The sequence below is a fragment of the Panthera onca genome, chromosome B2 (assembly GCF_046562875.1).
Source record: "Panthera onca isolate mPanOnc1 chromosome B2, mPanOnc1 haplotype 2, whole genome shotgun sequence".
Classification (NCBI taxonomy): Eukaryota; Metazoa; Chordata; class Mammalia; order Carnivora; family Felidae; genus Panthera; species Panthera onca.
Window position 1 is genome coordinate 108,643,585 of NC_138343.1, and position 27,645 is coordinate 108,671,229.

The 27,645-nt window shown below is 35.1% G+C and overlaps 1 protein-coding gene and 1 long non-coding RNA gene across 3 annotated transcripts in view; one reads left to right on the forward strand and one right to left on the reverse strand.

The window, feature by feature from the left end:
• Nucleotides 1-397, forward strand: part of LOC144616417 (uncharacterized) — a 105,807-nt gene extending 105,410 nt beyond the window's left edge. The window contains exon 5 of the long non-coding RNA XR_013555743.1: nt 271-397. This is a non-coding gene — a long non-coding RNA (uncharacterized LOC144616417). The remainder of the gene's footprint in view (nt 1-270) is intronic.
• TBC1D32 (TBC1 domain family member 32) overlaps nt 1-27,645 on the reverse strand; it is a 200,708-nt gene that overhangs the window by 74,622 nt on the left and 98,441 nt on the right. For both annotated transcript variants that reach the window (XM_060616533.3, XM_078447256.2), the window contains exon 23: nt 22,608-22,696. In XM_060616533.3, coding sequence (XP_060472516.3) covers nt 22,608-22,696 — 89 coding nt within the window. The remainder of the gene's footprint in view (nt 1-22,607; nt 22,697-27,645) is intronic.

Here is a 27,645-nt window from a genome sequence, read left to right on the forward strand (position 1 = left end):
ATGACATAATCATTTTGCTACCAGGAAATGTTCATTAGGGTGAAGTGTCAATGGCTAATTTTATAATTCTCAGATAAAGCTGAGAACAGCATATCATACTGATCTATCTCTAAATACAAATGATTTCCACTTGTCTCTCAACACTGCTAAAGTGGAAATCATGTGGCTCCTACTGTGACACAAGAGGACATACACTGCACAATCTATGAAATATTCTTGCTGAGAAAACTGAATGAACCTGAAACTAACCAACAATTATTACACTGTCAGTTTACAGGAAATATAAAAATCAGAGAAATGTTAAAAGATGACCACAAGAAGGAAACAGCAACCAAATCCAGAATTTAGAGAATCCCACACATTATTATATATTATTTCTTCAGAAAAAAAGGATATAAAAAAGGGATAAGGTAACTTAAAAATTAAAAGCAAAATATCAAGCAAATGTGAAGACTTTGTTCTGATTGTGATTCAGACAAAAACTATAAAGTGCATTTGTAGTCTCATGGGAAAATATGGGTTAGGTACTAGATGAGATCAGGGAAATGGTGCTGATTTTGTTAGATGTTAACAGTGACAAAGTAGTAATGCTTTTTTTTTATATATAAACAGACTTTATATGTTAGAGATACATAATGAATTGTTCATAGGTAAAATGGCATATCTGGAATTTGCTTTAAAGTACTTTAAGAAAAGGGGCACCTGGGTGGCTCAGTCCAGTCAACTGACTGGCATCTGCCTTTGGCTCAGGTCATGATCTCATGGTTTGTGGGTTCCAGCCCTGCGTAGAGCTCTGTGTTGACAGTTCAGAGTCTGGAGCCTACTTCAGATTCTGTGTCCCCTCTCTTTCTGCCCCTCTCCAGTTTGTTCTGTGTCTCCCTGTAAGGGTTAAATTGTAGTATAGGGCTAATGCTTAGCTTGAAAGATAACAACTTTGTTCTGACACTGAAGGTCAAAAGATAACAGCCTTGCTTTTACTCTTGTAAATCATAGTTCATACTCTTGTGAATCAGGCTTTACCAATGAAGGAAACAAAAGCTCAAAAAAAGAGCATCAGAGACAAGGTCAAGGAGATCCACTGGTTGCAACTTAGCGGCAGAAAGTCTAAAATAATCACCTCATTTGATAACTGTTTCTAACTCACCTGGGAACTGTTTCTCTGTTCTGTTCCCAGATAATGATAAAACGATGTGATCGGCTTTAAAAACTCTGTACCCCGGCTGTTCGGGGCCAACACTCTTATCAAGAGTGTTGGTCACGATCGGTCAGCCTTGCCTCTCATTGTAATAAACTTTGTTGCGACTGTCACTGGTGCCCGTAGCATTATGTTTCAGGAGTCGTGTGGATGCAACACCCCTCTGTCTCTTAAAAACATATACACATTAAAAAAAAAAAAAAATTAAGTACTGAAGAAAGGGGCGCCTGGTTGGCTCAGTCGGTTAAGTGACCAACTTCCGCTCAGGTCTGATCTCACAGTTCGTGGGTTCCAGCCTCACATCAGGCTCTGTGCTGACAGCTCAAAGCCTGGAGCCTGCTTTGGATTCTGTGTCTCCCTCTCTCTCTCTGCCCCTCCCATGCTTGTGTTCTGTCTCAAAAATAAACAGATATTTAAAAAAAAAAATACGATACTGAAGAAAAAAATATGTATGGGAATGGGAGAGAAATAAAACCAGATTGGAAAATAACTGATAATTGGTAAAGATGAGTAATGGGTACACGGAACTCTCATTATACTATTGCTCATTCTGCTTTCTATAGTTTTAAAAATTCTATGATAAACAAGTATATAAAAAGGATAATGTGAAGGCAATACTAGGTGGCTATGGTAATTGAGTGGTTAGGGACAATTTCTATGAAAGGTGGCATTTGAGGTCATTCAAGAAGAAACCTTCTAATTACACATTTCTTGATTTATCTTGGAGATATTTTCAAACATAAGCATAAAACCATACTCCTAAGAACATTTACTTCAGAGTTGTGGTCATAAGTGCAAATAAAAAATTTTAAGTGTTCATTAAAAACATGAAGTTTAAATGTTTGGAATAGATTTTATGGTGATATACTATGCAGGTATTAGAACAGAGCTGCTATATATGTTTAGCTAAAGAACTGTCCCCAAGGTATGTTAAGTGAAAAAGGAGAGGCACAAAGCATTGTATACACTGGTATCATTTGAATAACAACAGAAAAGCATTTGAATGCCATTTAGAGAAATGGTCCATGTTTAGTTTATAAAAGTAAAAACATTTTTTGCTTGATAAAATGCAATGAAACCAAAACAAAAGCCTTTTCAGAGTTCTACTTGAAGATTATAGTGTTAACTGGCATTTCCCCTGTCTCATCCTAGAAATAACTTCAAGGATTGGGGGGGGGGGGGGGAGAAAAGAACTTAACATCAAAATTTTAGCCACAAAATAATTTGAAGGACAGTCAAGGGCAGCCAAAATTGAACAAATACTGCTAAGGGAGAGAAAGAAACTGAGAAAAAAAAGTCATGGCTGACCATGACATGAAAAACACAGCAAAGTAATCCCCCTCCCACACACAAACAAAAGAATTCCTGAGTAAAAACAAATTTCTCATAATTAAGGGCATATAACATAGAGGAAAACCTTATCCTCTGTTTGCAACAGTGGAAAAGGAATACACAAGACAGCAACAAGCAGCAGGAGTATCCCTGGTCCTACTATGTTTCTTAGAAGGAGGAAGGTAGAACAAGGAGTCAGACAAATCAATGATTAATTATTGGTTATAGAGATAATTATTAATAACAAAACTAACTACCTGCATATTAAGATGGGTGGGGACAACACAAAAAAGGGACAAACACACACACCCAAAACTTAGGCCTAGCTAACTAGAAACATGACCCTGCTTTCTCATCAACATGAGCCTCCTACAAACAGCTGATAATGAAATAATTCACATCTCTCCAAAAAGAAATACCATAAGATATACACAAAGATGCTCCAAGAAAGAAGAGGAAAATAATAGGATGAACAGACGACACATACAAATACACACACACACACACACACACACACACACACACACACAGAGGCATTTAAGCCTCTAGGCATTAAAGACTTGAAAACTATGACCAAATGATTTTCCATGAATTAAGTTGTATAAATGTATCAGAATACATTGTACAACTTATATAATGTCAGTTATATCTCAATTTTAAAGTGTTATAGGTCAATTACCTCTTAATATAAAAAAAGTTTAATAAAAGCAATGGTCTCCAATAAACTCTGTGCACAAAGTAGAGCTGTACAAGCACAGGAAAGAAACAGCAAAACAAACAAAAAACAAAAAGAACAAAACAAAACAAAAAACCCCACAGAATTTAAAATACAAACTAGCAAATCTGAGAAAAGAAAAAGAATAAAACTGTTATAAAAATTAAAGCACAATTGGAAACAGAAGAAACACACACAGGAAGACTTAAGAGTGTGGAAAATATAATAGAAATAAAGAGTTTAAATGATCAATTTCTTGATAAGAAAACAGAACCTGGCAGGACACATCTTTAAAGATATTAGTCAAGAGATTCTTTCTGAGACAAAAGAAGCCATGAATCTAAGAATATAAGTATAAAACATGTCCCAGGGTAAACTGAACCAGAGAAGTCAACAGGGTGACAGAGCCTAGTAAAGCTATTAGGTTTATAGAGAAAGAACCATTGGGGTATCCAGGAAAAAAGATCAAGTCACTGTAAGAAGGCGTGTGGGTGTGAGGCCGGGTGTTGTGTAGAGAGTCAAACTGGTCTCAGACTTTCCACAGCAACATTCAATACCAGCAGAACAATGGAATAACACTAGGAAGAGGTCTAACACCAGAACACATTACAAAGCTGTAGAAATTTTAAAAGTGCAGTAATGACATGTGAATTACAGACTCAATTATGTAGAGGAATTTATAATTACATCAAGAGAAGAGAGAATTTCCTGATGGACTGAATATGTGGAGCAGAAGAAAGACAGATATCAAGGATACCTCTATATATTTTGTTAAAAAATTGGAAGGATCAACTAAGTTATAAGGCTTTAAGTTATGAAGGTGGAGGGCGACACAGAGACATTTACGCTTTCTCTCGGCTACTAATCAGTGAACAGGAAATGAAACTGACCCTCAATGTCCTCTGGTTTATGTTTGAAAGAAGGGGTCCATAGGATCTGGATGTACAACGAGATGATCCATGGTGAACTAGAGCAACTCTGAAAGCAAATACATGCCAGACAGAATTCTCCTCAGTACAGAATGAGTAAATAGAAACTTTAACAAGTGATGTATCTTTTTTAAGGTCTTACAAGTACTAGCAATAATGTAAAGCTTAGCAAATTTGGCCCAGCAATAAATTAAAACAATAGCATAAGTTCATTCCAGGAAGAAAAGGACAGTTTAATATTAAAACATCTCCTGATGTAATTCATAACATCAATATGTAATAGAAAAGAACCATATAACCAGATGCTTAAAAGCTACTTAAGATTCAACATCCACTCTCTATTCCCTGCCCTCCAAAAAATTCTAAGTAAATTAAAGAAAGGTTACTTCTTTAATTTGATTTAAAAACAGATTTATCTCAGTGCAAGAGCTAAAAGCATAAACAGGAAATGCATTCCCATTAAGGTCATGAGGAAGGCAAAATTGCCTAATATTATTTAACATTGTTCTAGGAGTTTAAGCCAAATGTAAAAAAAAAAAAAATGATAAAACCATCTGAAAGAAGACAATAAAACTGTTTATTTGGAAACCACTCCTCCGTGACATAAAATTCAATTTACTTAATTTTAAGAAACACTGGTTGAATACCTAAGTGCCAACTTGTTATTTGAAGTACCCAGGATACATCACTGAACACAAGTGCACAAAACTCCCAGTCCTTATGGAAAGCAAAATGCTACATGAGGGGAAGACAATACACAAAATAAAAATTTAAACAAAACACAGCACGGATATAACTAAAGCAGATAAGTGAACAAAGAGATTTAATAAGCAGGTGATAGGGATGGATAACTATACGTGATTTTAAACAAGGTGGTTAGGAAAGACCTCACCAAGAAGGTGAAACACTTCAGTAAAGACCTGTAAGAAATGAGGAAGCAAGCCATGGAGCTATCTGGAGGAAGAGGGTTCCAGGCAAAACGTACAGCTTGAGCAAACGACCTAAGGTGAGCGCATGTCTGGCATGGTTCAAGAATGAGGTGGTCAATATAGCTGAAGTGGAATAAACAAGAGAGAAGTATAAGGAGATGAGGTCAAATTAATAAATACTAGGCATCCAGATCATATAGGACTCTGCAAGACCATTGTTAAGAGCTCCAAATTTTTCTTTTGAGAACAGTGTAGTAAGGTTTCATCCTGATAAGAGAAAGAAACCCTGTGAGTAAAGAATTGACATGATCTGATTTGTGTTTTAATGGGATCACTCTGGTTGTATACAAAATAGGCTGAAATTAGGCAGTGACACAGATATACCAGTTTTAAAAAACTACAGCAATAATTTAGATAAGATAGTGGCTTAAAACAGGGTTTTGTCAGTAAAGAATCTATTGATCAGAAGAATAGCTCTGGGATGAACAGACTCTTGGAGTGGTCCCCAAGATCCCCACCTTCCTGGTACTCATGCCCTGGAGTGATCCCCTTGAATGTAGGCAGGACCAATGACTGGCCTCTAATCAGAGAGTGTTAAAGGTGAGAGAACAGATGTGATTATATGATTATATTACATAAGACTCTATCCCTTTCTTGTTGGAGTCTCTCTCCTCAGCTGGCTTTGAAGAAGCAAGCAGCCATGCTGGGGAAAACCACGTACCACCATGTAGCCTCCAGGAGTTGAAGACAGCCTTTGAAGGACAACCTGCAGAAGCCTCTAGGCAGCAAGAAAACAAGGCCCTCGTTCCTAAGACCATGAGGAACTAAATTCCACCGACAATCTGTGTGAGTTTGGAAACAGAACCTTCCCTAATTGAGCTCACATGAGACACAGACCCAGCTGACACCTTGATTATGAGACTGTGGACAGAGGACCCAGCCAGGTATCCTAGTACCTAGACAGAAACTGGGATAATGAATGTGTGTTGTTTCAAGCCACAGAGTTTGTGGTAATACATTATAGACAAATAGAAAAAAACTCCAAGATTTATATCTAACCAACTAAAAGTATGATGTACCATTTGGTTGATATATCAAAAACAACTAGAAACAAGAGGACTCTCTCTTTCTGCCCCTCCTGAGATTCTCTCTCTCTGCCTCTTGCTCACTCCACTCTTTCCCTCTCAAAAAACAAAAAAACAAAAAAACCCCAAAACCAAAAAAAACAACAAAAAAATAAAAACAAGAGGAAAAAAATTATGTGTGTATGTGTGTAAATATATGAGATACATGAATACGAGAATTATGTAGGGTGACCAGTAACAAAAAAACTAAAAATAATTTACACATAACTTACCAGTAATAACCAATTAAAACATTACCATGGAAAAGAAAATTGTGTTAACAATAGCCAAAAAAAAAAAAAAAAAGTAGAACATAAAAGATACCAATAAGAAATGCACAGGACCCATATATGCAGAGAGCTAAAGAACGTGAACAATTTTAGCCACAGTACCTATCTAGATTACAAATTAAATATTATACAGATGTGTATTCAATTCAGTTATGAAGTTAGTTTAAATGTAAATTATGCAATAATTTAATAAAAATTTAAGCTTTTTGTAAGAGTTCAACAAAACGCTTCCACTAATAACCTAAAATTTTTTTAACAGAATTATGAAATGAATGAATAATTTGTAAATACATTAAATCTCATAGACTCTTTATCAGATGCTTACCATCTTCTAAATTTGGGAGAGGTATAACATATTTAGTCTCACAACTCTGTGAGGAAGTTTATCACTGACTCCATTCCACTTATGAGGAAACAAAAGCACAGAGAGGTTAAAAGTCTTGCCTAAGATCACTCTGGCAATGTGTTCCAGAGTCCATGTTCTTTACCACAGACTGATACTGTCACATACTATAGTACATACTGGGGAACATAACATTAGGCTACAGATATTAAATTCACAAAAGATATAGAAGACCTTTTGGAAAGAATACATTTTAATGAGAGTAATTAAAGAACACTTAAACTAAATAGAGATATATACCATGTTGACAGACTGGAAAACTCAATATTATAAAGATGTCAATTAACTAATTATTGATCTATAGATTCACTCCAATGATAATTAAAATCACAATGAGCTGCTTTGTGTGACAGACTGACTATAAAAAGAAAGAAAATAAAACTAAAAGTAGCCAAGATATTTTTTGAAAAAGAATAAAGTGGAAAGAATTGCTCTATCAGTTATTATAATTTATTACAAAGCTATACTAATTAAAACACTGTGATACTTGTACAAGATGAACAAAAATCCAATTGAACAGAATCGCAAATTCAGAAACAGACCTTTACATATCCAGATACCTGTTTTGCAAAACAATGAAAAATTATGCATGCATGTATACAAATAAATATGTGGCTGACATTTCACGTGTAATAGAGTTGTTTATAATAGCCCAAAGTGGAAAACTGGAAATAACCCAAATGTCCACCAATAGCATAATATATAAACAAAACACAATATATTCATACAATGGATTATGCAGCAATGAAAATAAATTAACTGAAATACATGCAACATTAATCTTAGAAACAATGCTACACAGAAAAGGTCAGACATGATAGAATATACAGTTTATGCTACCATTAATATAAAGCTCCAAAAGCAGCAAAATTAAAATATATTGTTTAGGAATACTTGCCTATGTAGAAAAAAATATAAAGTAAAAAAAAAAAAAAAGAAAAAAATATAAAGTAAACCAACAAAGTAAATTTAGCCATAAAAGTCAGAATAGTGGTTACCATTAGGGGGAATAGAGGGACTCAGGATCAAACAAAATGAATAGTGCTAATAACTTCTCTTTTTTTACTCAATGGGAATTATGTGGATATTTATTTTACAATAATTTGTTAAGTTATAGGTTTATATTTTATGCAATATTTATATTTTAATATTTTGTAAAAAATTTAAGTGTTATGCTAGGTGGGTAATGAGAAAAGTCATTATCCATAAGAAGTATAAACATGTATGGAACAAATAAACAAATCCAGAACACTAATAAGAAATGCAAACTCTAATAATTATGCACAAAGATTCTTGTAAGACTCAATAACAACTAATACCATTTACTACTCAATTATGTAATCATCTAATAAACAGATCTTAATGGCTTATTAATTATACCAGCATATGTATATGAACTAGCAGTCAGACTAAACGTGGGAAGAAAAGCCTAAGACTTTTTTTTTTAGCCTACTTTTCATATTAAGGGTAGGTTTACAAAGTGAATAGAAGTGTACAAATTATTTTATATCCACTAACCTACAAAAATGACCATAAAAACATGTCTCAAGATGTAAATATGAGGTTTATAAACAACAAACTGTCAAGTTTAATTTTTTGTTGGCCCCAACCCCAATTTCCTGAGTTATAAAAAAATAATGTTTATTTCACATATAAAACAAGCTGGTTATATCCAGAAGTATTCTGAAGAAAGTCAACAATTAGCCAAGGTAAATTCAAATTCATAGGTAAACTGGATAAAAATTTAGTGGTATATTTTCAGTTTTTTTATGAACAGAGAAAAAATATTTAAATAATTTAAAGTAGGTTTATGTAAAAATATCAACAGTAAGTTATACAGGCAAATTTCAGAACAGTGTGTGTATTTATATACACATCCGTCTCTCTCAGCATACAGTTAGAAGTAGATTGACTCTACCTACCCCAGACCCAAGCCTTCTTAGGTTAGGCATTTTTAGGTTATTTTTATTGAAATAACTTTCCGTACATCATAAGACAGACAGTAGTCAAAGACCTTAGCTATTCTTTTAACCCTGATTTCATGCAATGCTAAACAATTTTACCCATGCTATTATAGTCTTACGGCTCCCATGAGCCCAAACAGTCTAGCACCCTAGGGGATATGGGGCTGCTATTTGAAGGTGGTGAAGATACAAAAGAGTTTGTCCACAGCAAAGCTTTTGGAGGCATGACAAATGACTAAAGTGGGGAGGGATCCAGGCACCTTTAACTCTGAAAGCATTTGGATGCCTTTGGTGATATTGAGCCAACTCTACTGCCTCATTTGAGCCAGGTTTTGATGACATCCAATAACCTGACATCCCATAATCCAGGTTTCTCAGCTACTGAAGGCTAAATCCCTATCTCTGTTAGACATTTAATGCTACACACATAAGCATCATCTCTAGACAAATAATCCGGAGAAATCATATTGTCACAAGAGAAGATCTAACAAGTGAATTAAATTTTCTGTGAAGAAATAGACATCTCTAAAATACATTACTCAAATAAAATGGCCACAATTCATACACTGTATTTGGGGGAAAAAAAAACAAAAAAAATATTGATGGAGAGTCTCAGGGTTTTCCCAGTCTTTTCATAACAGTGGAAAGCCAACCATGTTTTTATTGTTGATATCAAAACTCTCTGAAATACTAAACACTGGCTGTGAGCCTGTGCAACAACCTTCCCATATACATCAGAAATTGGAAGCACTGCTCAATCTTCCCAATGTTCTTGTGTTTCCCTAAGCCTTAATGTTTGTTTATATGTAACAAAAGACATCAAGATAAAGTCTCTTTACAAGAGCCAATTAACAAACCCTATACAAATGATTTGATGCTGATTTGGCCAATGTTAACACCAGAAGCAGTCTGCTTTCACTGACATGGACAACAGTAATGCAACTATTGCATTTATTAATTTATTAATGCAATTAATTTCATCAAAACTTAGTCCAAGATCCCTTTGATTGTCCTACCATCCCTCAGGTTATCATGAAAAACTACTCTACTGATACAATGTTAAACGGACCTGCCTCAGAGGGAAGAAGTAGCTGGTACTCTAGATATTTTAGTGGAAAATAAGTGTGGCAGAGAATGATAGATCCGTATAAATTGAGAGGTTTGCCATCTCAAGGAGGTTTCAGTACCAGTGGCCTAGAATGTCAAGATATCACATGTGTATTACTAAATCTTATACTATTTACTACCAAGAAAGTAACATTATGCACAATTTTAGCCTTTTTGAATTCTGGAAGCAATACCTCTGGATGTGCTGCTCTGAACTACTTATCAAGTAACCCTTAACTACCAACTTTGTGTGACCTAAAGGCTAGAATAAGATCTAAAACCCAGGATACTCCAAATCAAGAAAATGTACCACGTGAGCCTTTAGTGTAGCAGATTCAATGTTGGTCGAAGTCTTAATGGCTGATGAGATACTACACCAAGTTTCTGGCAAGGGGAAATATAAGATTTACACAAGGGCTCCTATAATTTTGGAGTCAATCCATGTTTTATTTGTTAAATAAATATTCTTACTTGATGAACATAATCCTTAGCCTCTGCCATCATGGCCACTGGGTTCATAGGCCATTTGAGTAAGCACTAGGGTAGCCAAGGAAAGAGACTGACCTATCAACAAAAGGATTATTTTTCCTCCTTTACAGAAGGAGAGATCCCCTTCAAGGTCATTAACATGAGTCAAAAATATTATCTCAGTCTGGGTATAATCTCAAAAGACCATCTATACACCTCTTCTACCAATCTTCTTAAACCAATCCTTCAATTTTTTTTTTTTTAATTTTCTCTGAGTCCCTGACCATCCAGCACAACCATTAGGTATGTCCCATAAGTTTATAAATCAGTATCTAAAGCCATATCTCCTTCTATATTAAAGAAAAAGTAACTCCCCAAGTTATATTATGTTTTGTAACTCCCCATTATATTATGAAAGTTTCCATCCCTTAGAAGTCTTGAAAAACTTCCAAACTGTCATTTCTTACTAAGAAAGCACCTCCATCAGAAAGAAGAAGTAAACCAAGAAATAAGAAATTTGATCCTAGGTAAAAGAGGATCCAACTCAGAAAAGAGACAAAAGCAATTCTCAGAATGATGAAGGGAAATCCCAGAAGACTGACACATAGGGTCAAAAGATCCTCCAGGACAAAATTAAACAGAGATGTGATACAAGGAAAAAAGCTAATATATTACCTGTATCTATACCTGTAAAGTATGTATACTTTAGCTTATTATACGTTTTCACAACTATGAATAGGAAATGGCTCCTGCCCTCAAGAACATGAAAGCCTTGAGACTATAAAAACATAATTGGAAAGAATGATATTAAGGCATCTTGGCATTTACGTTTTAAAGCAGTACAATGTATGGGTCAGGTATTACATTCTCTGGAACAAGACTATCTGGGTTCAAATACCAGCTTCACTAATTACTAGCTGTGTCACCTTAAGCAAATGGCTTCACTTTTCTATACCTCAGTGGAGTCATTTGTAGGAGACAAGGGTACCTACTTCACAGGGTTGTTATGAAATTAAGTGTTTAAATGTGAAGCCAATATCAGTACCGAGAACATAATGAGCCCTACTTAAGTGCTATGCTATGCAGTGGCAGCAGTATCTTTTTAATGATAGTCTAGGGATATATTAGTAGATATATAAAAAATGAAGCAAATGAAATCATGCAATTATTAACTTCAGGAGAAATAAAATACTAGGAAAAGTGAAATATAGTCATAGTATACTACTTGGCTCGCAAAGAAATATTTATATAGATGTAAAAATGTCATCTTTTAATAGCGACTTAATCAAGTTTGTGATACAACTACACAGCAGGGAGAGGGAAAGCATCTAAATCCTAAGCTTCTAAAATCTCTAATGACAAGATAAAATCTAAAATTTAAAAATCAAAACATAGTATAAATATGTTACTTAAAAATCTGGAGGTGATGGGCACCTGGGTGGCTCAGTTGGCTAAGTGTCCAACTCCTGACTCACGGTTCATGGGATCGAGTTCCACATTGGGCTCGCACTGACACCACAAAGCCTGCTTGGGATTCTCTCTCAAAATAAGTAAACAAACATTTTTTAAAAAAAATATCTGGAGGTGAATACCAAAAATACCAATTCAAGGAATTGAAGGTGGCAGCATCTGAAGACAGGGACTTGGGTGTAGAGAAGAATGGGCAGAGGATTACTCTTCATTCTTAAATGATTTCCCATCCTATTTGGCTTTTTAAATAATATATCTTTATTACTTTAATAAAAATAAATTAAAAATATTTGGTAGATGTCACACAGACCATGAACAAATATCTTCTTTAGCTGCTTTGCCAAAAAAGATAAATACAGATTCTGTGCTGGAAGGGTAAAGTAAACTTTAAGCCACACAAAATCTGGACCTTTACTCAGCCCTTTCCTTTTGTTCAAATAGATAAAACAAAAACAAATACAAATACATTTGTGTTCTAAGCTCTAAATTATTTTTTTTCAGATCTTCTTACCTTATCAAATTTTATCTCTAATGTAATTAAAGTCCCTATGATTTAATTTTTTCATACAGAAAAATGTTGTGGGTAAAGAAGTTATGAAAAAAAGACTTAAATGCCAATTTGACAACACAAATGAGTTTAGCTTGCTTACATAAAAACCTGAAACAAAATTCGTCCTGGGCAAAGGATTCAGGCTTAACAATAGAAAGCTTGCATTATGGACCTCAAAACTAGAATCTTCTGAAGGGAGGGAGAAAAAAAATCAAAGTATACAAAGTATACTCAGAATTTCAGAGCAAGGATTATCAACCAGGTCACCAGACTCCTAAGATTTGCAAGATTTTGTGCTAAACATTAAGAATCAAATTGGAGCGCGTGGGTGGCTTGGTCAGTTAAGTGTCCAACTCTTGATTTCAGCTCAGGTCATGATCTCATGGTTTGTGAGTTTGAGCCCCACACTGGGCTCTGTGCTGCCAGTATAGATATTGGGATATTCTCTCTCTCCCTCTCTTCCTCCCTCCCTCCCTCTCTACCTCTTCCCTGCTAGCACGTGTGTACTATTTCTCATTTTCTCGCCCAAAATAAACTTAAAAAAGCTAAAAAAAAAATTGAATTGGTCACTGCATTCAATAGATAACAATGTATTGTTATATGCATATTGATAATATTAATTTTATATTGGTCCTATAAGTTTTATAATAGTTATATATTTTATACACATTATAAAATATAAGCATACTAAGGGCTTTTTATGCATTGGTAAAAAAAATGTTAACATGTTTGATTCTATTAAGCCAAATAATTTACAGACATCCAATTTATCACTACAACACTATACACAGATGCATCAAGTATAGATGCTGTCCAAGAGACATCAATATATCTGTGAATCTTCACTAATAAATATAACTAGCATAACCTAGTTATAATCAAAAGACTCGTCTCTGGCCAGATTGTTCCTGTTATCAGTGTGGTCAGGAATGATGTGCATCAGCTCACACTAACCTGCTGTAAGCCTTCTGTGAGGTTCCTTGTCAATCCTGACCTGCGGATAGCCCACTATACCCTATGTGAGCCAGGATGCTAAGAGCTCTGAAGCTGAATCTTAGGCCCAACTATCAACAAGGAAGATACATTGTTTCATCTCAGATGCAAAGAAGCCTCCCAATCTAGTGTAGAAATGGGCATTTTATATCCCATTTTGCAAAACTGTATTTTGCAATATCACACACAATATATATTTCTCTTTCTCTTCATCCCTACCTCCTTCCCCTACCCATATGTGATTTGAAAACTGCAAGTTCATGATGTAAAGGTCTATAATTCCTTACCTATAAATCTTAGGGCCAAGAATCTAGAATTTTTATGGATTTAGCAACAAAATACATTATACACAGAATCTGGAATAACACTTCATAATCAAGCATATTAATACTTTTTCAGCAAAAGACTGATACTCAAATTAGGCAGGCTAAATAAAGACTAGAGAGTCTCACATAATTTCAGATAAGATTAGGTGCAGACGGAAAATAAGTTACAAAAAAATTTTAGTTTTTAAAATTTAAACTTTTTTTTCTGATTTTTAGAATTTAAAGAGATTGTGGCACTTGAAGCAAGGTGATACCAAAAGTAACATTATAATATTTATAAGTTTAGAAGAATGTGTCTCTAATGCATGGGATATAAAAATTTATTTTAAAAATCCAGCCATCTCTCAATTTCAGTCCATTTCTGGAAGTGAAAAATTGGTGTTTCTTTAATGTGAATGTTTATTTGAACTATTTGAAGGAATAAAGCAATATCTGAAATTTGGGACTAATCCCTTCACTTGTTTTGGAATTTATCTTGAATACGGCAGATCCCCCAGGTGTCTGCTAATAACCGAAATCATATCTGACCACACGAATAATTCTCTGTTCTTAATTACCACACACTTTGTAAGTTACTTTCAAATATATCATAAATGTGAGCAGGTGAGCACTTGTCCAGCATATCTAGATAGTTCTGTGAAGTTTAGCCTTCGCTACCATCTTTGCTTGAAGAAATTCGAAACATGTTCTTTGTTTACCTCATGCCTGAAGTCATAAGCCTTTTCTCTCTACCCTGCCACTTTTTCCCTATTATTTCTTCCTTGAATACACTTAATCAACACATTTCATTTCTACCAACATTCTGAATACTTGCATGTATGCATCATGATAAATTCCATAAGTCAGTCATTAACTCTGTAATCAAATGCATTGGTCAAGATAAGCACAAACAGTACAAAAATCCAACACAAAAGATCTTCTGATCAGCACATAAAAACTAGCTAGCAGAAATGCAATGCCTAATTCCCTGCCTGTTGATCAAAACCAAGAAAGGGACATGGATTATACACACAACCATACCTCCAAATCTGGAGATTAAAGTTTCTGATGTGTATACAACCTTATCTGGGGAGGAGAAAGGGGGAGTTAGAGTCAGTCTGCCAATAAAACTAGGTAAGCTGAGGCTGTAGAGATCCTACTCACTCGCTCTGAGTACCAAATTCATATCTGTTTCAGAAAATGCTCTGGGATCCCCTGAAGCTAGAGGTTGGTTTGGACTTCTGTAAAGTTCAGAATATAGTTTTTGGATTTACTGAGTTTGCTGACCTTGCAGATATGTAGAGCCAAATGTTCAATAACATTGGATATACCATGAAGGGAAAGCTTCGAGATTGATACATAAATATAGGGTTATAGTCAGTACAGAACGGATTGTTGAAGCCACTGAACAGAAAAAGAGGTAAAAGTACTGAAGACATACTAGAAGAGAATCCAACTGAAAAGGTAACTAGAGGAAGAGGAAAAAGAATCATCAAATACAAAGGACAAAAAGGAATCCAGAAATAAAAAGAGAACAAAGTTACAGAATTCCCAAGAAAGATCATTCATAGCAGTGCAGCACTCACTAGGAATTCAATAAATATTTTCTGAATGAACAAGTAAATGATAGGAAAAAGTGTCGCTAGTGGGTGGAATATAAAATGGCACAGAGAGATAAAGTAAAAGGAGTCATGAAAAGAGGGAAGATAGAAATACAGAGGATCCGAATATGTGCCTACTCTTTAACATAGCAAGTCTATTTTTAAGGATTTGTTGTAATGATAATTATGGACATAGAGATACTTATAAAAACATATAATTTTTAAAAAATAACCTACATGTCTAAACAGAGAAAATTGGAACTCATTGATGTATTAGATTATTCAATCTTTTAAAATTGTGCATATATGAACATTTAAAGGTATGAAATAATTTAAAATTAAGTAAAAAAGGCTTTATTGTATTAAAACAATAAAACTATTTACAAAAAACATATCCAGCTAAAAAATGAAAAATATTGGCATGAGAGGTTAGTGGTAATTAGCTCTAAGAGGAAGACTAACAAGTATGGTTTTGTTTTCATTATTTTCTAGTTATTCTATATAAATGGGAATTCTTTGATTAAATAAGAATTTGAATCCATTACGGAGGTCTTTAATTATAATAGATTATCAGTTTTCTTCAAATAAACCTAAAACTAAATACTGTATGTGTGCAAGTACATGTGTATACAAAATCCAAAATATGGATCGTTTTGTAGTCATATTACATTCTAATTTATGATATTAAGTAAAGATTGCAAGAGATAATTCTAAAATTACTTATTAGTAATGTCAATCAGATTTAAAGCTAGTTAGCATCTGGGTCATGGGGAATAAATAATTTTGTGATTTGTTGTGATAGACTATTAACACTTGTCTATGTCTGTTAAAATAACCACACTGGTTCTAAACTTAAAACTATTTTTTTTGTCTTCATGTCATCTTATAGGTCAGATTTTTTTGTCATAGAAGATGATCATGCATAAAACTGTTGTACTGCGTATACAATTTACTGTCGGTGGATAAATGTAAAATAACAAACAGCAAGTGATAAATTTTAAAGTCTGTTCTATAAATACAGATATCTCAGTTTGGTTATTTTTTTCTTTTGCTTTTTTTAAAGAAAACTAACAATAGGTCACATTAGAGTTTCAAATAAAGGAGGAATAAGTTTTAGGAGAACTATATTAACATCTCTTTAACCATATTAAATTTTAATGTGTATACTTAATGAAGAATTACTATATAAGATTTAGTTGTTAAAAATGTGCAATTCTATCGTCTAATTAAAACTTAATTTGGGGTTTCATATAAAGAAAACTATTGACACTGAATGATATAATTCTTTCTCCATGAGATACAGTTTTTATAATAAAATAAAATATTTTAGGCATGAGCATAACATTCCTCTAAGTCAAGATGGTTAAGAATGGCTGACACCTGTCAGAATGGCTGAATTGTTGGGGGGAATGTAAACTGGTCCAGCTACTTGGGAAAACAGTATGGAGGTTCCTAGAGAATTTTAAAATGGAACTACCATATAATCTAACAATTCCATTTCTGGGTATTTATCTGAAAACAAAAACACTAATTTTATATTTATGCACCCCCATATTCACTGCAGGATTATGTACAATAGCCAAGATATGCAAACAACCTAAAGGTCTACCAATGGACAAATGGCTGAAGAAAATGTAGTATATACGCAATAGAATATTACTCAGTCATAAGAAAATGAAATCTTACCATCTGCAACAACATGGATGAAATTTGAGGGAATTACACTAAGTGAAATAAGTCAGACAGAGAAAAGAAATACTGTATGTTCTCACTTACATGTGATATCCCAAAACAACCAAACTCAAATACAGAGAACCAACTGGTAATTGCCAGAGGTGGGGAGCGGGGAGTGGGGGGAAATATATAAAGAGAGTCAAAAACAAACTTTCAGTTATAAAATAAGTCATGGAGATGTAATGTATAGCATGGTGATTACAGTTAATACAGAACTGCATACTTAAAAGCTGCTAAGAGTAAATCTTGAAAGTTCTAATCACAAGAAAAATAATTCCATAACTATGTATGGCGATAAGTTTTAACTAGACTTATGTGGTGACCATTTCACAACACATACAAATAATGAAGCATATTATAACCTGAAACTAATATATGTCAATTATAACCTCAACTAAGCCTCAACTCTGGAAAAATAAATTATAGACGATAAGAACTCCAAGGTGCCTTAATTGTACATAAAAAACAATGTTCAAGAAAATAATTTGCACCCAAAATTTTCAATAAATGTACAGCTTTCTTAAATAACCCCCCCCCAACAGATTTAGCAAATAAATGTCATGAAATAACCAAAAAGTACCTACCTATGTGGTGGACATGAAAGTCAAAGAAAACATTCCCTCAGGAAGTTTAAGTTTTAGTCAGGGGGAGAAATACATTTGTGGGAATTACCATAAAGGCAAATAACGTGCAGAAAAAAGACAAGATGAAAGTGTGCTATAGGAAGCCATAGAGGAAATGATTCATAAAGCAAGCTCTGCCTTGAAGGAGGAGTCAAAATTTTATAAGACAACAAAAGTGAAAGCAATATTCAAGACGCAGAAAAATAGGTATACAGCCAATACACTGGGCTTGAGGGAGACAAGAAGTCTAACCTACTCAGCATTATGAGGAAAGTTGGAAAATAATGTACATAGGAAAGGTATAGATACATTATGGAGCTCCCTGAAAGCCACATAAAGGAGTCTGGAACTGCCAGATATTTAAAATGGGAAGGTGGGGAGCTTTATAAGGATGTGTTTCTTTTCTGCATTAATTACCTCACATTTTGCTTAATTATCTCAATATCTGATTCCTCATTAGGTGGTAAAGTTAAAGAGAATGAGCACCACATCTTATTTACTCATTACATCCCCTACATCTAGCATAGAGCATAATAAGCACTCAATAAATATTGACTGAGTAAATGAAGTGGAGAAGAGTAAACTAATTATAAATATTAATCTGCAGTCATATTAAAGAAGTACTGCATATCTCATGTCACTACACCAAGAAACCTAGGTTAGTTTCCTCTCCCTACTGGGTAGAGAAGAAAATAAGGTCACTGACTCAGAAAGGCAGGTTAGAAAATGGCAGAAGAAGAACATCCTCCTAACAGGTGGAGACAGGGGAGGTGGGAGGCCAATGAGAGCATCACTGTCCTCCTAGTTCATAGGCGAGAGTCAATCAATACTGTCTAAAAGTGAAATATAATGTTCAAACCACTTGAAAAGTTTTACATCATCTCTTCTCCTTAACCTCAGAGGAATTTCTGGGGAAATAACCACCCCTGGAGTGAAAAATCAGTTATTTGAAATTCAGCAATTTCTTCTGTCTCGCTAGTTTTTCTTTTCTATAAAATTCAGTTAGAATTTAAAATGGAAACTATATTATGATTCTATTTTTATAAAAGATATCTCCATATATCTATTCTTCTGTCTGTACATGCACAGAAAGATGTCTAGAATAATTTTCCTCAATGCTACTTTCAGATAGCTGCAGGAGGATTAAAAGTAATGTATGAATGAACAGAGTAATGTATGGAATTGCTGAATCGCTATATTGTACACCTGAAACTAATATAATACTATATGTTACCTTCACTGGAATTAAAATTTTTAAAAATAATGTTGCTTTCAGAGTTAGGAAGAATTTCACTTTATTATAATTTAGTCTCCTGAATCAGTTAATTTCTCTATAATAAAGATAAATCATTGTTTGAAAAAGCAAAGGAAAACAGTGAAGATGACTTTCAAGAGTGAGCAACTGAATAGATGGGTAGGCCACTTAATGAGATGGAAACAGGAGATTTATTTTGTTTTGTTTGTTTTTGTGGGAGGAGATCCAAGAGTTCAGTCTTAGAAATGTTAAGTTACTAACATCTGAGAAATGTATGAATTGAGATGTTAAAAGAGTTGTATATTTGAGTCTGATAGCTCCAAATAATGGTTTAGACTAGGCCTATAAATTGTGGGGCACCTACCGACATAGGTAGGTGGATACTGTATATAAGTAGATGAACTCGGGGCAGAACAAAGAAGAAAAAAGTGCACCCACAACAAAGTCCTGAGTATTGAAAATTTCAGTGATGCTTACAGAATGCAGAAGAGAAAAAACAGCAGCCATAGGAGTGTCACAGAAGCAAAGAGAACTTACACACAGAAAGAAATGGTCCACTATATCAAACGCTGATAGTTATAATTCAAAAGAGAAAAATCCATTACATTCATCAGCATAGAAGCTACAAGCAACTTGAGAAAGATGTGCAATTCTGACAGAGTTACAGAGTCAATGTCAAATCTAAGTGGGCTGAGGAGTAAAGAGAGGTAATCAAGTGGGGACAGTTTACACAGATGTCTTGCTATATGGTGAGAGAAAGAGAAACAGGACAGTGACTTCAAAGATGTGAGGTCAAGGGAAATTTCTTTTTGAGTGTGTTCCATTATAAGATGAAGCATGTGAAGGCATGTCTGCACCCAGATACCAAAATTAGAAAAGGATAGGCTAGAAGTGGAAACAAAGAGAGGAGGAGGGCTAATCAAAGGAGCAGCCTTCTCATATATTAGTCATTTAAAACATAAGATTTGTAGAATCTTGGCAAATAAAAATTCAGAAATTTACATAGAATGTGATGCTACTGAAAAGTGAAAATCCATGTGCCACTAAGCCATATATTAGCCTCATCTAAGTGCTGTGGCACACCTACAGAAAGTGTATGAAACTCACCCTTATTCAGAGGGGAAAGATGAATGGAACAAGCAACGCTAAAGGTAGAAGGCAAATATGTTAATGAGATGATCTATTAAAGGGAATAGTACAATAAAGTTGTACAACTGGAAACAAAATCACTGTAGAAAGTAAAGAAAATGATACAGGTAAGAATCCAAAAAACACACAGAAACATGAGATTTATATAGTACAAAGCTATTATCTAAATTATCACTATTGAACCACACTGACCAACGCTAAACTGAAATTAGTAGAAGAAATTATGTAACTTCAAAAGTAGGACTTAAAAATATAACCAAATAGGGGCACCTAGGTAGCTCAGTCGGTTCAGGTCATGATCATGGCTTGTGAGTTGAGTCTCGCATAGGGCTCTGTGCTGAACGCTCAGAGCCTGGAGTCTGCTTCAGATTCTGTGTCCCTCTCTCACTCTGTCCCTCCCCCACTCATGTTCTCTCTCTCTCTCTCTCTCAAGAATAAACATTAAAAAAATGTCAAAAAATACAACCAAATATAAGGAGGATGAACTCTGAAATACAATGAAACAAATATATTGTCGAAGAACCGTTAACAAGCACAAAAAATAAAATACAACATTTTCCTCAGAAAAGTGATTTGGTCATTTTCTTTGTCTTAATGCTGATGTTGTAAACAGCAAATTACTTGGCAGCATGTAGAAGACTACTGGGCTACTGAAAACATGAAGACAAAATTAAACACAATAAAACACAAAACTCCTAGAAAACAAGCACAAGTAAGGACACACTTGAAGTACTACTGCTACTACATTCACTACTAACATTTTTGTAGTGCTTGCTACATGCCAAGCACTGTAGTAAGTCCTTTTAATTTTTCTTATGTAATTATCGTAATAACTCTGTGAGGAAAAGAATATAATTTTCCTTCATTTTACTGATGGGTAACTGAGATCCCACCTCACACAACTAGCAAAGAGCAGACAGTCTGACTCCAGAGGCCATGTTGCTAACCTAACCACCACACTACAAAACTCTAGTACACGATCAACAATGCGATGACAAAGTTTCTCATGTAGAACAAAATGACTCCATTTGGTTATTGTACTCCATTTGAAGAAAACACACACTATGCAAATTAACATTTTATTCCCAGGAGCATGTTACTTCTTGGATTGCTTTTTACAGGACTTAAAAATCATTTTGTTTTTAAACAAGAACTCTAGAGAAAAATACTATTCTTTATACGTAAAAAAAAAAAAAAAAAAAAACAAACAGAAAAGAAAACATTCACTCACTGTATCAGTAACAAGAGGCCAGAATCTATATTCTATAATTACAAAACTCAGAAATACACCTGCAATGCAAAAGGAGGTTCTACTGAATAGATTTTTCTTAGTATTCTTCATCACTGCTTGCTATATGTTATGTCTGATACTATACATGAAAAGTTAGAATTTAATGTGAAAATACATCTTGAGATGAAGGACACACCATTCAAAGAACTATAATAGTTACAGTTTTTTCTACCTTCTTTAAACTAAAAAGTCCAAAAATGAAGCACAGCTATTAATGGTAAAACAAACAAAAAAAAAAACCATTTGAGTATGTATTATATTATATACATGTATATATATACACACACACACCATCAGAAATTCTAATTTTAGAATATTCTAATTGCTTTATTTCTTAGGTAGATCATTCTCACTGTCTCCCTCCCTGTTGTCTAAAAAAGGGACTTTGCTAGTAGAAAGGGGATAAAAAATCACAAACCTCTGAAAATAGAAAATGCCTTAAATAAAGCTGTTTTTAAAAGTGGTAATTTATAGATAGGAAAACAAATTAAAGGTCTATATATGACCAAAACGTTTACCAGAAAGATTTAAACCTCAGGAAACTGAAGTTAAGGAGTAATGGTTAACATCAAGGAGCAAAATTTGAGGCTCAAGATAAATCATGTATTTTCAAGCTTCTTTTCAAGTCTCTATTATGGAAGGAATCCCATCAAATACAATCCCAGGGAAGCCCCAGTTGACTCCTGAGTAAACTGAAAAGTCTGCAAAATGCCTCTTTTTAAAGAGGTGTTTGTAACATAAATTGAACAAAAGACATGGTAATAACACAGAACCTAAACATAGCCAAAAGCCATAATATAAAACCTAATAGCTGTATTTATTTTATCTATGATGTTACAAATTACTTTTAGACATCCTTAAAATTAGATTATTTTAAATATTTTTTGGAAGTAATAGAATATATGCTTGACTGTTCTGCAAGATAGAAAATATATCTCAAGGGGCGCCAAGGTGGCTAAGTCAGTTAAGTGTCCCACCCTTGGTTTTGGCTCAGATCTGTTTGTGATCAAGCCCCGCATCAGGCTCTGTGCTGACAGTGTAGAGCCTGCTTGGGATTCTTTCTCTCTTTCTCTCTCTGCCCCTCTCTCCCTCTCTCATGCTTGCACTATTTCACCAAATAAAAAAAAATTTAAAAAAAGAAGAAAAGAAAATGTATCTCAGGTAAAATTTAGCACCTTACCTTAGACCAAAGATGTGTGACTGTTCATAGTTGAATAAAGAACGAATCTTCGCTTCTGAATTCAAAAGTATAAGTCTATCTATAATATCCTGAAAAAGAAAGACTTGGAGTGAGAATATGCTGGACAAGTCATTTAAAAAAAAAAAACAAGGGGCGCCTGGGTGGCGCAGTCGGTTAAGCGTCCGACTTCAGCCAGGTCACGATCTCGCGGTCTGTGAGTTCGAGCCCCGCGTCAGGCTCTGGGCTGATGGCTCGGAGCCTGGAGCCTGTTTCAGATTCTGTGTCTCCCTCTCTCTCTGCCCCTCCCCCGTTCATGCTCTGTCTCTCTCTGTCCCAAAAATAAATAAAAAACGTTAAAAAAAAAAAAAAAAAAAAAAAAAATCAACAAATATTTATTTAGATCTTTGGTTCTCAAACTTGGCTTTACATTTGATCACCTAGGTAGAAAAAAAAAAAGTTATTAAATGCCCAAGTCTCTCCCCTAGAGATTCTGAATCAATTGGTCTGGGTGTGTCTGGACATTAAGATTTGTCAAAGCTCTTGAAATGAGTCATCTAATGTTTACCCAAAGGGGAGAATCGCTAGTTTATACCCCATTCTGCTAATCTGTGAGCAACTTATGCAGCCAGCTAAATACTGATTACACTGCTGAAAATGTAAACTACTCTGAAAACCAAATACGAAATCTACAAGATTTCATGTGAAGCATGAACAGTGGGCTGCTAGTTTTATCTAGTAGCTATCTGAGATTTTGTTGATAGTCTCTCCACGTGTAAATCAGTGGTTTCCAACCCTCGTTGAACATTGGAAGCACTTAGAGAACGGTAAAAAAAAAAATTATATATAAATATACATATATAAATAATGCCCAGGCTCTACCCCAGCAAGTCACTATCCTTGGGAGTTAAGATTCTGGCATTCATATCCTTTTAAAAGATTCCCAAGTTGTTACGATGTGTAGACAGGCTTAAAATCATGATGCAAGTGCTGAGAGAATCAGATGAGCCAGGTGCCACCCGCGATCTCAAGCACTGACAATGTAAGCCTACAATATGCACAGTTTCCAGCACTCCCTAAAAGTCTTTCTTTTTATAATGCTCTGCTTTGTGTAGATCTTTGGGTTTAGGCCTAAGAAATGTATTCATAGGGGCACCTGGGTGATTCAGTCAGTTAAGTGTCTGACTTTGGCTCAGGTCATGATCTCCCAGTTCGTGGGTTTCAGCCCCGTGTCAGGCTTTGCGCTAGCAGCTCAGAGCCTGGAGCCTGCCTCGGGTTCTGTGTCTCCTTCTCTTTCTGCCCTTCCCATGCTCATGCTTTGTGTCTCTCTCGCAAAAATAAATTAAAAAAAAAAAAACATTTAAAAAATGTATTCATAAATAAGTACTTGTCTCTCTCATTGTTCATTTTCCTGACCAAGAAACTTGCCACCCTCCAGTATGTTCAAACTGAAGACATTTCCACGACCAGTAAGATAAAAGGAAGGTTTTGCTAGGGAGTAAAGTGATGTAATATTGACTGAGGTCTATGTGGATGATAGTGCAAATGTCATAACATCAAATAAGAGGCATGGAAATGACTTTGCAAGGATGAGGAAGTAATGAATCTCTCAAAATAACATTTGAAAAATACTAATTGAAACAGAGTAAAAACTGGATTTAGTGTCAACTTGTACAGTAAAGGTTTATACATAACACTCAGGAATGCATTTATTACCATTCTACAGATATCTAGTAAAAATGTGTAAATACTAACACAAGAGTTTACAATCAGCAAATATTAAATCAGCTGCCTAACAAGAATAAAAAGATTACTATCTTAAAATCTGTGATTTTGTCTGCTTCTTAGTTGGGCGTTCCTTGTTTCAAACATGACAGAACATGAGCTAAGTAACTCATTCATATTCCCAGCTTCATATTCAGATTTTCAATAATTTGCCCACTCTCTCCTTTTTCCTAATTTCTTCTCTGACAGTCTTGTTTAGCTACGGTGATGGAGCCATGGAGTTCTCCTTGACTTCTCAGCCACCTGGATACTATTAAGTAGTCTCTGTAGTGTACCTATGGAGAAACTTGTTTGCTATGTGTTCCTATATTTTTACTGTTTAAAATAATTTAAGAAATGATTATCACTGTTTTTATTATAGTCTTCACAGATTAATCTAGAATTACGTATCACTGGCTTTCTCTTACCTAAGAGAAGAGAATCTGCCAGTCTGTTCTATGCATAGAAGCTTCTGGAAGGTTTACTATTGATTTCTCTTCATTAGTAGGATACTAGCATAGGTGACTGAAATTTGTCCAATCATCTGAACACTAAGCTCACTAAGACTTTGATAGCCAGTGACACTCCGGGACTCTATAAAGTTGTAGTTTCAAATCTTAAGTACTAGATATTTTAAGAATAAAAGAGATAGAGAATGTATTATCAGCAAGCTAATGGAAGAGTAGATTGCAGTGATCTATCAACGATAATGCATTTTCAGAGAACAAATGTTACGGTAAATAATTTGTTCTTTAAAGAGGATTACATTGATGGATCACCACTTAGGGAAGAAAATTAAACTCCTGAGAAGCCTGCCTTATGGAGAACTTCAGTTTCTAAGCTCTGCAACGTGTGTCAATAAGGCAATCAGTTTTCTAAATCAAGCAGCAGCTTCCCAACAAAGAGCCAATGCAAGTAACACTTTGGACTCTCTCTCTCTCTCATACTCACACTCACACACACACAAAGAAGAAAAAAAGAAGAAGAAAAAGAAAAAAAGAAAAAGGAAAACAACTCTGAAAGTCTTTAAAGGATACTGTCCAGCTGGAGAATAAGTTCAATAGGACAAACTGAGACCAAGAGTAGAAAAACAAAGGAATATCCATTCACATAAATACATACATGTTTGCCCGCTGTTTGCATGTGTCCCAATGGCCATGTTTGTGTTATCTGACCCTTTTTACTTCAGAAAGAGATAAGTGAAAGAGGAGGAGGGGGCACCCGGGTGGCTCAGTCAGTCATGATCCCAGGGTTATGGGATCAAGCCCTGCATCCGGCTCTGCACTGAGCATGGAGACTGCTTAAGATTCTCTCTGCTCTCCTCTGCTCCTCCCCTGATTTCTCTATATAAAATTTAAAAAAAAAAAAAAAAAAGGTGCGGGGTAGGTCGATCAAAATGTCAGTATTTCTGCACCTGCACCATTAGAAGTGGCTTGTGACTGGTTAGCCCAGGCACATCCATCAACAAAACTCAACCTGTAAGGTTCTTCCTTGGGATTTTTCAACTCAGACGGGTCTCAGTACATTCTGGCCACTATAACAGAGTACGATAGGCTGGGTGGTTTATAAACAACAGAAATTTTATTTCTTATAGTTCTGGATGCTGAGAAGTCCAAAAATCAAGGCACCAGAAGATTTTTTTTCTGGCAAGGATCCACTTTCTAGTTCACAGTCCTCTTTTCACTTTGCCCTCACATGGCAGAAGGGATGAGCAATTTCCCTGGAGTCTTTTTTTTTTTTTTTTTTTAAAGGCACTAATCACCTCCGAAAGGCCCACTTCCAAATATCACATTGGGGATTAAGTTTCAAAACACGAATTTTGGGGGTATACATTCAATCTATAGCAGGGAGGTAGAGGAAAAGGCCACTCTCCTGTTTGGTGTCATACTGAGCTAAACTGTGACTCCAACAAACGATACATCCATATCCTAATCCAAGAGTAGAAAAACAAGGAATAACTTATGACTGTTCCCTATTTGGAAAAAGTGTTTTCAGAAGTAATTAACGATTCTAAAATCATCCTAGATTAACCCAAATAGGCCTTAAGACTGTTAAAAACATCCCTATAAGAAAAAGACGGATGGAAATTTAAGGCAGAGAAAGGAGAAAGCCCTGTGAAGATGGAGGCAGAAACTGGAGTTATGTGGTAATAAGACATGAAATGCCTGGAACCAGAAGCTGGAAGAGGCAGCGAAGGCTTCTCCCCCTGGAGTCTTTGGAGGGAATGTGGCCCTATAACACCTGGACTCTAACTGTAACAGAATAAATTTCTGTTGTTTTCAGCTACACAGTGTGTGGAATTTGTTATGGCAGCCTTAGGAAACAAGGACAAGGGGAGATGGTGAAGACGTCAGTACAGAGTGACAGGTAGTCCCATGTACTCTCCAACAGAGAACACCATCTGGAGAAGAAAGCACTAATGATAATTACAGCAGACAATTATATAGCATTTTTTTATATGCCAAGCAGTGATTTAAACTTTTATATTTCATTTAATTCTCACAACAACCTTGGGATAGGAATGTTTACTGCCCTCTTTTAACAGAAAACTAAAATTTATCTTGTCTGAAGTGACATAGCTTATAAAAGGCAGAACTGGTAATCTAATCCAGGCAGTCTGGCTTCAGAATGCAATCTTTTAACCACTGCACTATGTACAGCTTTCAATAAAACCAAGATAGTGGGCGGTAACAGGGCAAGTGGACATAGAGAGACAGACAGATGTGGACCTGACTACATTCAAAGTTCTATTTCTACTTGTCCCTGTTTTTTGTTTTGTTTTTTGTACTGTGGCATAATGAAGTCCACAAGTATTTTATTTAGCATATACTGCACATCTACTCTGTGCCAAGCATTATGCCAAGTACTGCAAACATATTCTTATCATTGAAAAAAGAGCTGAAAGATCATGTACTACAACCATCCAAACGTCCTTGGATCCGATTTACATTACTTCCACCAAGAACAACTCAGGATGAGGAACTCACAGAATCCCATGGCAGTCCACCCCACTTTAGTCAGCTCCGACAATTAGCAAGTTCTTCCTTCGGTTAATTCATTGTTTACACTCCTCAGTTATGTTAAGGGAACTATAATTAGCTAATATGGATTACTCCTGTCACTTGTACTGGCATCTTTGTTTCCCAGCTATCTCTCACCTTGCAACCACACAAGCTGCAGATATTGTTTAGATCTGGAAAATTGTGAGTCAATAAATTTCCTCTTCTGCTAAAACTAATTCAAACTGAGTTTCTCAATAACCAAAGGGGTCCCACCT